The 12,188-nt window shown below is 32.1% G+C and overlaps 1 protein-coding gene and 1 long non-coding RNA gene across 3 annotated transcripts; one reads left to right on the forward strand and one right to left on the reverse strand.

Moving 5' to 3' along the window:
• Nucleotides 1–34: 34 nt before the first annotated feature.
• LOC111890804 (uncharacterized) lies at nucleotides 35–5,166 on the reverse strand. Of its 2 annotated transcripts, XR_008232657.1 has the most exons (9): nucleotides 4,848–5,166; nucleotides 4,471–4,556; nucleotides 3,947–4,038; nucleotides 3,428–3,492; nucleotides 3,175–3,232; nucleotides 3,007–3,078; nucleotides 2,397–2,512; nucleotides 1,111–2,205; nucleotides 35–684 (listed from the first exon to the last, which is right to left on the reverse strand). It is a non-coding gene; the product is annotated as an uncharacterized LOC111890804 (long non-coding RNA). The 2 variants fall into 2 exon arrangements; XR_006183253.2 differs by having other exon boundaries at nucleotides 2,397–3,078.
• A 5,729-nt stretch (nucleotides 5,167–10,895) lies between these two features.
• On the forward strand, nucleotides 10,896–11,855 carry LOC128126073 (uncharacterized mitochondrial protein AtMg00810-like). Its single transcript, XM_052763803.1, has one exon. It carries the CDS (start codon nucleotides 10,896–10,898, stop codon nucleotides 11,853–11,855), a length of 960 nt encoding a protein of 319 aa, XP_052619763.1.
• The last annotated feature ends 333 nt before the right edge of the window (nucleotides 11,856–12,188 follow it).

The following is a 12,188-nucleotide window of genomic DNA, read 5'->3' on the forward strand; positions in this document are numbered from 1 at the left end:
TGATGGCTATAGCATCAACACTTGCACATAATACTGAAAAAGAAGTGCAAACGAAAAGCTGATCACAATGAAGAATGAAGATAAACTCAGAGTTATACTAACACTGAGGAATTGCACCCAAGCATCTTTTGGAAACAAAACCCGACATGAACAGAAGATAAGAGTCCTTAAACTTCAAACTGAAATGAGGCTGGAACACCCCTCCCATTGCTACTTTCATATAAAACTTCTTCTCCTTCTTCATCATGGAGCACCTATGCTTTGTTAACTGTCCCGTAGTACACGTATCATCCATGGCCTCGGATTCCTCTTTGATAGTTTCAAGCTTGGCTTTAAGAATCTGCTCGATGTCCATTCTTGATTCGGTCTGCAAACTCCTCTTGCTTCTGCAAGGCACCACCCACCACATTTTTCTGCCTTTCCTCCTCATGGATTTTTTTGGGAGAATGTGTTTATATGAAGAAGGTGAGCAGCTTGTAGGGTTTGTATATAGGATAATAGGAAGTTGGAGAGGCAGGTACGTAGTGGGGTTTTAAGAAGCCTGTGATGTTGATGCTTTACAGGGTGGTTTGATGATGAAATGTTTTCTTTCATAGTAGGTGCGGAATCTTTAATTGTCCACCAAACCCTTCTCCTCATTATTAGAAGATAGGATAAGATTTATATAAATGTAGTCTTGCATGCCTGCATTAAAAATATAAGATTTACATGATAAACAATATAAAGTACGTTTTTATTATTAAAAAAATCATATTTTTTGTGATATAAACTTCGATAAAATGATTGACTTAATATTAACAAGAAATAATGATTTAAAAAATGTAATATATTTTTTGATTTATACATCTTTGGTTATTGAGCTTTCTTTTCATCAATATTTACCTCTTTAACTTGTTTAATTGTACACATTTAGTCCTTATTACCGGCTACTCCATGTAATTCGAAAAAAAAAACTTAAAATGGTAATATTTCTCAATTTTTACACATTTAGTCCTTAATATATATTCTTTTTTACACATTTAGTCTTTCAGATTTTTTTGTTGCAAAATAAGTCTTTATTGTTTTTTGTACACATTCAGTACTTATGATCGTTTTTTTAGGGTTTCTCACCTCATCCTACACAACACTTAATAAAGTGTTTGGGGATTGTTCATGGTTATGGTCAGCGCGGCCTCGACTGCTTGGTTGCTTAGTTCTTATGGTTTGACTTAGGTCTTATCACGTATGATGTAGTGAGAAAAACCTAACAAAAATAAACTGATCATAAGTACTGACTGTGTACCAAAAAAAAACAAAAGACTTATTTTGCAACAAAAAAAATATTAAAGACTAAATGTGCATAAAAATATTAAGGAATAAATGTGTACAAAGTGAGAAATATATTACCTTTTAAGTCATTTTTCTGGCTTACCTTGTGTAGCCAGTCATAAGGATTAAATATGTATAGTTAAACAAATTGAAGGAGTAAATATGGATGCAAAAAAAATCAGTGGCCAAATATATACAAATTAAAAAATATATTACTCTTTTAAATCATTATCCATATTAAATAAATAAAATACATCTCAAGTCTCGATAAAAGAAATTTATGAACCGAAACTAAAATTAAGAAAAACTAGGGAAGAGCCCCGCTTTGCGGGGTTGGATCCGCCAGAAAAACCTGTCTAAGTTCAAAATGAACAAAGCAATATCACAAAAAAAACAATAATAAACAAAAAACACAAAGGGAAATAGACACAAAACCATTTCTTTTTCAACTAAATACAAACTTGAATTCCACATAAAAAAATAGACCCTCATTTTCATCCATGCATATAATCTAAACTTTTGGCGACACTTTATGTTGGCGCAGTCTTGCTCTTTGACATCTATATCCTTGGAGACATGGTTATACTATTGACTCATTTCAGATCATTGTTTATTGAAATGATCCTGATAGAATAGTACATATAAAATGTTTACAGTATGAGTGTTATTTTACCAAAAGGAAAGGAACAAAGAATATAGATAAATAGATAAACTTTTATACTCCTGGAGGCTTTTACTTTTATAAAGCTTTTTATCCCCCCAAAAAAACATTCTCTGTTTAGAAAATGTTGCAGCAAAACAGCTCCAGTGAGATTTTTTGTGAGTTTGTTCAAGTTAATTAAAGCATCTTAATTTTATTTGTACCTCACATTGGGTAGGTGTTTGAAGTAGAATGTCCTAATAAGAAAAAAGATGAAAAGTACAACGTTATGATTAGGTGGGGTTTCCAACGTATAGTGTCTTAATAAGAAAACAATAAAAGTGTAACGTTGTAATATAGAGAGAAATGAAAGTAAGATTTTATAATAAACAAATAAATGAGACTATGTTGCTATTTTTTGCATTTACTCCAACTTTGAAAAGCTTACATTAGGATGAAGATATGCATATATCAATCCAATGATCCATATATAGCAATCAAGCTGAGATCTAAAATGTCACTTGTGCAATAGAGGGGGATTTGGTTTAGCAGGATCATTATACCCTACAAAGCCATAAAAAAGTTTAGCCTCCACATCATATTTAATAGAAAGAACAATATGTAATAACGAAGGAGAGTGAAGGAAAACCATTAACTCGAAGCTATGAGATGACCATTGTGTGTAGCATGTTGAAAACACACAATAAAAGTAGAATGTAATAACAAACCAATAAAAAACCTAACAGTAATCATATGAATTTCGAAGAAGAAATCCTAAAATCCTAAATAAAATAGATGATCTATTAAATATAAACGCCAAAAAAAACTTGTGAAGAGCCTCTATAAAAGCTAGTATGATATAGTCTGACCTCTGTTTTCATTGTGACCCTAAGATTGGCCATTTTTAACATCTAGTTTTGATAATGATCTTCACCACCATTGTAACGGGTGCGACAATCTTCTATTTGCTTAATTTTACAAAATTCAAACCCTTAACAAAAAAATGTATATATTTTTTAACAATTATTAAAGGAATATATAGATTTCAAGAAAGTTACAGAGCCATTTGCTATGCCAATGCCAACATAGTATCCAATTTTTGCCTTGTCCCATTTAATCAAATCGCCACCCTAATTAAAAAAATCAAGAACAAAGTTTCGAATTTCAATCTAATTATTAACGAACATATATTAAGGAATCTAGTAAGTATAAGATACTTGTAGTACCTTACCACATGCAAGATCAAGAACTGCATGCATATAGCTGAATTAGAACACTTTTAATCTACATTTTGCAAAGAATATAATGAGAATATATATATATATATATATATATATATATATATATATATATATATATATATATACTACATGCATCAATGTAATGCTTCATTTAAAGTTTTACACACCCAGTTATTGAGTTTCTTTAAAAAATAATGGGACTTGCTTCTCGCTCTTAAAATGTATAGTTTGTCCTTACACTGTAATGGTCTACAACTTTCTTGGAAAATATCTTTGTGCTTGCATCCTCCAAAAAGGCAACACCTGAGCATAATGTAAAGTACAATAAAATAAATACATATTTTAGTGTTTCTTAAAGAAATATTGATAAATGGGAAATGGATAGGATAATTTCGTTTGGAGTTGCTTGTGATCATTGAGCAAGAAGTGTGAAATTCAAATTGAATTGAAGGAGAATGAACATTTGAGGTAAGATGTAAGTCCTTTTCTGGAAGAATAGGAACGTAATGAAAACCGAATACACGAAGGAGGGAATATGAAGTAAATAAATAAATTATTTTTGAAATAGTGATACAAAGAACTACATGGAGAATAGTAAGAGGCTAACAGCATCATTCTCTTTTGTCTTCAATCAACAACATTAAACTTAAAATATGGTCAAGCTTGACCCGATGATGAAGTATCCATAAAATTGCAGTGTAGTTTTTAATAACAACCAAAACAAATGTAAGATATGAGATAATAAGAGAAATATTACCTTTCTTCACTGGTAGTGCCCAAGTAGTCTTTCCCAAATGATTCATGTTCAAATCTTCTAAAGGAGATTGAAACAGAGTGCAGGAGTTCAGCCTGTGTAATTGAAGAAGCCAGACATCAAAATCCATTCATTTGAACAAATCAATTGAAACTTTTCACATTCCACCTTTAGGATTGCAAATTACAAATCGACAAATAATGGAATTGAGGTGATTATATAAACATACTATATATTCATAAAATTTTCTTCAAAGGTCTATTTTTAACATGAACTGCAAGAACCTACATCTGCAATTGAGGTGATTATATAAGTCAAAACTTAAATTAAACTAAGCTAAAAAAACTAAAAAATGGACAAAAAAATGAAAAGTATAACAAATAAAACAACCGAATAAGACTAGAAAGGCAGGACAATACATAATTATTAGAGCTAAATTTTCAAGAACAAAACATGAAATTCAAATTCAAACATATAAATGAAATCGAAAGTGAAAAAATCGTTTTTCCTATTTCTGTGAGCTTTACCTTTGATGATTATGTGTTGGTCTACCACATATACACGACTCTCCCCTCCTCCACTACCATTGCTCTATTCCTACAGTACCTTTGACCTGAAAGATCATCGGCATATGCGTCAAGAAAAAAATTTGAGAAATAAAATCTCAATTCTTTTATGGTCAATTAGGAATAGAAAGACTTGAAGCATGTTCATGGGAGATTGAGGTATTGCCAAACGAAATAGAAGATAATAGAGTTTTTTTTGGTAGCGACTTGATTAAAAATCTAATAGAGAAGAAAGCAGACACACAGGAACCCGAAGTAGCATCTCACTTAACACCATTCTTAAAGCGGAGCACCCCTAATCTTATGGTGGTGGGTCGGAGATAAGTTTAGAGGTTTACTTTTGGTAGCGGTAGTACTTTTGAAGAACGGGACAGAGCTGCAGCGAAGTCATTGGGTGTAGTGGCGGTGAAGTAGACGGAAGACACGTTGTTTGTGTCACAACAAAATAAAAACCACCACCTGGAAGGTAGAGACATAGCTGATTGCGGATATGATTGCATCAATGATAGAAGAGATTGTCGATCAGTTTAGAGAGAGACGGAGGGTTTTGGAGAGGCGGTGGGAAGCATCTAGATAAATATCTAGATAAATGAGTGGTGGATTTTCTAAAGAGATAACACGTAGGGTGGGTTTTGTAAAGAGATTACACGTAGTAGTGCCAACAGTAAAAAAAAACAAAACATATTTAATAAATAAATAAATAAGACAAAAAAAAATTCCAGCCAATGACAGCAAAGTACTTTTCCCTAATGGACTTTAAAATTAATCTATATATAACTACATAATATTTACTAAGTAAATATGTTAATGTCACAAAATCGCAATCAATTATTCTCAATTTATTGTTTAAAGCATTCATCTTTAATTTATTAAATAACACTACAAGAAACGCGAGTATTAGCGGCGATAGGCGTCGCTGCATAAGTCCGGTATGTCGCCGCTAATAACTTTCGTGGTGACCTGTCGCTGCTAAAAGGTCGTCGTTATTGTCTCGCTGAAAATTCTTCATATGTCGTCGCTATTGCTCTTCGCCGCCGCCAATACTCTGTCATTGCTAATACTCGTTGTTGTTGTTAATTGTATTTTCCATTTTTAAGTATTTAACATTAAAATTAGAAAAAAAAAACAGTATAACAAGTATAAAAATTGCTATGAAAAATTATATTGCAGAAAAATAGCTCGAAACACCACTTAATAATATATATGACATCCGATCTAAAATACTAATCCAAACATCTGGTCCAAAATACTCATCCAAGAATAGTGCAATATATTCGAAATACTAGTCTTAAATACTAACCCAAACAAAACATTTCATAAATCCTAAAAGTAGCTACTCATTCTCATCACTGCCCTTATTTCCTTCACTTTCATTTCTTGGCGGCAATGATCGAGACCACTCTTCCAGTGCTGCACTACATGTCATGTCTTTTAGCATTTTTTGCAGCATGTCCAACTACAAAGACACAAAATATATTACCAACATATCATAATAACATTCTTCTTTACAAATTAAGGTCATGATGATTATAACATCCTACTTTGTTTTTTCATTTTTCCATTATAGCATTGTAATTTCCAAATACACTTAAACATACATCCTACATAATATTTCATATACATTATGGCATTCTACTTTTTTTCAATTTTCCATTTATAGCATTGTACTATACTAAACTAACAATTACCAAACTACAAAATATCAACATATCAAACTATAACTAAACTACATCATACACATATTGCATATACATTATATCATTGTACATTTTTCATTTTTCCATTATAGCATTGTACTATACTAAACTAACAATTACCAAACTACAAAATACCAACATATCAAACTATAACCAAACTACATCCTACACATATTGCATATTGTTGAATATTGTTGATATTATTGCCAAACTTGTCATTTAAGATTGTGCAGGGTAAATAATGAAAATTAGTAAAATGCCAGCGGGTCAACACGCGGGTCAACACTCGGATCTTTGAACCGAGATATAAGAGGGAAGATGAGAGGATTCTGGAACATACAGATATTTTCTACGCTTCTATTCTCTTCTATTCTCTCTCAGTTCTCTAAGAAAAGTAATTAGGGTTTGTATATTCTATCAGTTCTTAGTTGTTCATATTCTTTCGTTGTTTGTGGATTAATAAGTAGATTAGGATGAGTGTTATGTAAGAGAGTAGAATAGGAATTGTGTAGTGAGGTTTTGTTGTAAGTATATGAAAACCATCTGTCTATTTGTCCTAAAATGATATAATAGATGATGATGTTGGGAAAATTAAGTTTCTTTACATGGTATCAGAGCGTTAGGGCGTTCATCTCTGCTTGAAGATTGTTTTTCACAAAGGTACTCTTTGTCTCGCTTTGTGTTTTTTTTTTCGTGATCAGATCCTTGTAGATCGTTATAGTTGGGTTCGTACTGAGATTTTTGTTTTGAAATCTCAGTAATCTAACTCTTCTGTGAACATCTAGGGTTCTTTTGATGTTTTGTATGATTATCAGTTGATCTGAGTCATCTTCTAGTTATTAGTTCTTGAGATTCTGGTACTGCGAGTTTCTCTTTTGTAAATCTTGCAGGGTTATCTTCAAGTGGAGATCCTTGAGTGATTGCAGTCATCATCAAGTGGAGATCCTTGGTTGATAAGTCGGTTCTTCGTTTATCTTGGGTCGATTAATCCTGTTCTCTGAAATAACTCTAAACAACGGATTTCATCACCGTTGTTTCTTAAAGAGAACGGAGTAACAGGAGTCGACCCGTTCATCCAATCTGCTTATAGCTCTGTGAGAAGTTCTCTTGTTCCTTTCTTTATCTTCTTCTTAGCTATAACTGTGGGTTTCCTGGTTATCTTGAGTACACAAAATGTTGTTATTCATTTTCTGTGTTACTTTAGCTCTGTGATTCTTGTCTTGGGCCCCAACATACAGTGGTGACCATCTGGACATATAAGGATCATAGGAGTTCTTATTTTGGCTGATTGTATTCATTTCTTTTGTTTCCTTTTCTTTGATTGCACTAATCTTTCGTCAGTATGGCTGATTCTCCTCCTGAGACTGGTAGTAGTTCAAAGGTTGATTCCGTGAACTACGATGATCCTCTTTATATTCATCCATCTGACAATACTGTAACCACAATTGTGAGTTTTAAGTTGACTGGGACAGATAACTTTCGTGTATGGCGTAGCTCTATGACTAGGAGTCTTAAGGCTAGAAATAAGCTAGGGTTTGTAGAAGGAACTATAAAAAAAGATTCTACTGATGAACTCAAATCCTCAAAATGGGAACGTGCTAATGCTGTAGTATGTTCTTAGATCCTTGGGTCTCTGTCTGAATCAATTTATTCTGGTCATGCTTATTCTGAATCTGCTATAGACATTTGGAATGAACTTTTTGAAACCTACAATAAGGCAGATGGATCTGTTATTTTTAATATACATCAAAGAATTAATGCACTTAAACAAGATGGTTCCTCTCTATCCGAATACTTTAATAAACTAGATACACTTTGGAAAGAGTTTGATGGTCTTACTAATCTTGCTGAGTGTACTTGTGAGGCTGCTGCTAAATATAATGACCATTCCAAGCTTATGAAGCTAATGCAGTTTTTAAGTGGTCTTGATGACTCTTTTAATCAAGTAAAGAGTCATATTCTGTTAATGGAACCCCTTCCAAATGTTAAAACTGCATTTTCAATTGTTTCTAGGGAGGAGTCTCATCAAAAAAATGGAGTTTTGACCTCTGTCTCTAATGTGTCTAAAACTCAGTCTTCAGCGTTTAATAGTAAATTTAATGATAAAAAGAGTTCTAGTTCTAATAGAAGTAGAAATCAAAATCTGCAATGTAAAAACTGTGGTCTAAAAGGTCATCTTATTGACAGATGTTATAAACTGATAGGTTATCCAAAGGATTTTAAGCCACTTAATGAAAATCAAAGAAATCAGAATAAGACTTTTTCTGTTAATTCTTCTTCTGTTCCTTCTAGTAGTGGTTCTTCTTCTGGTGTTGTTTCTAATGTTCCTGGAAGTGATGGTACATATTGTTTCACAAGTGAACAATATCATAAGTTGTTGAGTCTTATTAATGAAAGGTCCTCAACTTCTGAGGATACTTCAGTCAGTGCTAATATGGCAGGTATTCCTTTCTTTAATGCTTATAATTCTACTATTAATCATCAAAAGTGGATTGTTGACTCGGGTGCAAATCAACATATGACTTCATCTGAGTCTCTATTACAAGACACTGTTGATGTTTCCAAATTAAATTTTCTTGTTAATCATCCTAATGGTTCATCTGCTAAGATTGAAAAAATTGGAAACTTATAGTTTTCTGAAAAATTAACATTGTTTGATGTCTTTGCTGTTTCTGGTTTTAATGTAAATCTTCTTTCTGTTCATAAGATATGCAAAGACACAAATTGTGAAGTTGTTTTTAATGAATCTTCTTGCAAAATTCAGGATTTACAATCCAAGAAGGTTGTGGAGAGTGGTAGAGAGTCTGGGGGATTGTATTATCTAAATGCTTTTCCCTCAGGTAGTAGTTCTTGTAATTCTGTTAAATGCTGTGTTTCTAAACTTACATGGCATAGTAGATTAGGTCATCCTGCAGAACAGTCCTTGAATTCTTTAAAAGATGTTCTTTGTTTTGATAATTCTTTTCTTCCTCCTTGTGATGTTTGTCATAAAGCTAAACAAACTCGTGAGTCCTTGTCTCATAGTGTTCATAGTTCTTCTAAACTTGGAGAACTAGTTCATTTAGATGTATGGGGTCCCTATAGGGTGTCTACTAGGGAAGGCTATAAGTTTTTTTTGACTATTGTGGATGATTTCACAAGGGCTACTTGGGTTTATCTTTTAAAAAGTAAAGATGAAGTTTATGATAGCTTTACTTCTTTTTTTTCATGTTTTGTTAAATCAGTTTGATTCTAAAATCAAAATAGTTCGTTCTGATAATGGAACTGAGTTTTTAAACCGTAAAATGGAAACTTTTCTTAATCTTAATGGTATTCTTCATCATACTACTTGTGTTTATACACCTCAGCAAAATGGGGTTGTTGAAAGGAAACATAGGCATATTCTTAATGTTGCTAGATCCTTGCTTTTCCAATCTGGTCTTCCAATAAAATATCGGGGAGAGGCTGTTCTCACTTCAGTATTTTTGATAAACAGAATGCCAACTTCAGTTTTAAAAGGACAGTCTCCTTATGAATTAGTGTTTAAGAAAATGCCTGTGTTTGATCACATAAGAGTCTTTGGCAGTTTATGTTTTGCTACCAAACTTAATAATTTGGATAAGTTTTCTGAAAGGGATGAAAAATGTGTTTTGCTAGGATATTCTTCTGAGAAAAAAGGTTATAAGCTTTTGAGTCTTGATACAAATTCTATTTTTGTTTCCAGGGATGTGAAGTTTTATGAGTCAGTCTTTCCATTTAAACTGAAGTCAACAACTGTTGATAATCAATTTGTTTTTAAAGATTTAGTAGACCCTTTTTCCTATGATGACTATGATAGTTCTGATTATGTGAATGATTTAATAGATCTTAATGACTTGAGTGTTAACCATCAAATGGATGGCTCTAATGTAGCTCTGATACCATGTAAAGAAACTTATTTTCCCAACATCATCATCTATTATATCATTTTAGGACAAATAGACAGATGGTTTTCATATACTTACATCATCATCTAATGCAGCTCAGGATCTTGGTGAAAACTTGAATAATATTACTTCTGATAATAACCAGACTAGCGAGGTATCTGAACCTTCATTTGATAGGACTATGCCAAGTCATTCTGATTCAACTGAGGAAAGTAGTCATTTAACTTCGTTGCCTTCTCTAGGACAGTCAATAGGGGCATCTAGATCTAGGAGAGAGTCTCGAATGCCTGTTAAATTTAATGATTATGTAATTGAAGGAAAGCATAGATATGGAATTGAACATACATTGAATTATTCTGTTCTTAGTGCTGAAAATAAATGTTTTTGTTCAAATTTAAATAAAACTGTTGAACCAAAAACTTTTGAAGAAGCTTGTGTAGATTCAAATTGGGTTGAAGCAATGAATAATGAAATGGAAGCTTTATATCGTAATCATACTTGGGATGTTGTAGAACTTCCTAAAAAACGTAAACCTATCGGCTGTAAGTGGGTTTATAGGATTAAGTACAAACCCAATGGAGAAGTAGAGAGGTATAAAGCTCGTCTTGTAGCTAAGGGTTATAATCAAAGAGAAGGAGTTGATTATCAGGAAACTTTTTCTCCTGTAGCAAAAATTGTTACAGTTTGTATAGTTATTACTTTGTCTGTGAATAATTCTTGGCCTTTATACCAGTGAGATATTAATAATGCTTTTCTTTATGGAGACTTAACTGAGGATGTGTATATGAGCTTGCCTCAAGGGTATCATACTAAAGGTGATACTAGAGTGTGTAAATTGGTTAAATCTTTATATGGGTTAAAGCAAGCTCCTAGAAAATGGAATGAAAAGTTGTGTTTTGAATTGTTTAGTTTTGGCTTTGTTCAAAGTATAAATGATTACTCCTTGTTTATTAAACAAAACAGTAATTCAATTGTTGTATTGTTGGTTTATGTGGATGATATTATTCTAACAGGAAGTGATGAAATTGAGGTTCAAAATGTTAAATCTTTTCTTAACTCAAAGTTTTTGATTAAAGATTTGGGAAAATTGAATTACTTTCTTGGAATTGAAGTAGTAGATACTAATAAAGGAATATGTTTAAATCAAAGAAAATATTGTCTTGAATTGTTACATGAGTTTGGTATGTTAGGCTGTAAGCCTGCTTCAACTCCTTTGGAAGCAAATTTTGTTCCTAAAAGGAGTAGTGTTAGTAGTGATCCTTTACTTGAAAACATTACTGAATTTCAGAAATTAGTTGGAAAACTTATATATTTGACTATTACAAGACCAGATATATCTTATTGTGTTCAAATTCTTAGTCAGTTTATGCATAAACCACATAAGTCACATTTAAACATAGCTTTTAGATTACTTAGATATTTAAAAAATTGTCCTGGTCGTGGTATTTCTATTGTAAAATCTGGGAGTTGTGACTTAGTGGGTTATGTAGATGCTGATTGGGCTAAGTGTCTTAATTCAAGAAAATCAGTCACTGGATATTTGGTTTACTTTGGAAATTCACTGATTTCCTGGAAAAGTGAAAAACAAGCTACTGTATCTAGGTCTTCAACAGAATCAGAATACAGAGCTTTAGGTTCTATTACATGTGAAATTATTTGGGTTTTAAAACTGTTGTTTGATTTAGGAATCAAAAGTTCATTACCTGTTTCAGTTTTTGTGATAGTGAATCTGCTATTAAATTAGCCTTAAATCCTGTGTTTCATGAAAAAACAAAGCATTTTGAAATTGATTTACATTTTGTTAGGGAAAAGATTACAAATGGTGTTTTAAAAGTTGAAAAAATAGTTTCTTCAAAACAAAGAGCTGATATGTTAACTAAGTTCTTAAGTGAATCACAACATAATTTTTTAATTGATGAAATTGGATTAATAAATCCTTTTAATTAATATAAATCTTTAATTTAAAATGTCAAGTTTGAGGAGGGGTGTTGAATATTGTTGATATTATTGCCAAACTTGTCATTTAAGATTGTGCAGGGTAAATAATGAAAATTAGTAAAATGCCAGCGGGTCAACA

This window comes from Lactuca sativa, chromosome 5 (assembly GCF_002870075.4).
Source record: "Lactuca sativa cultivar Salinas chromosome 5, Lsat_Salinas_v11, whole genome shotgun sequence".
Lineage (NCBI taxonomy): Eukaryota > Viridiplantae > Streptophyta > Magnoliopsida > Asterales > Asteraceae > Lactuca > Lactuca sativa.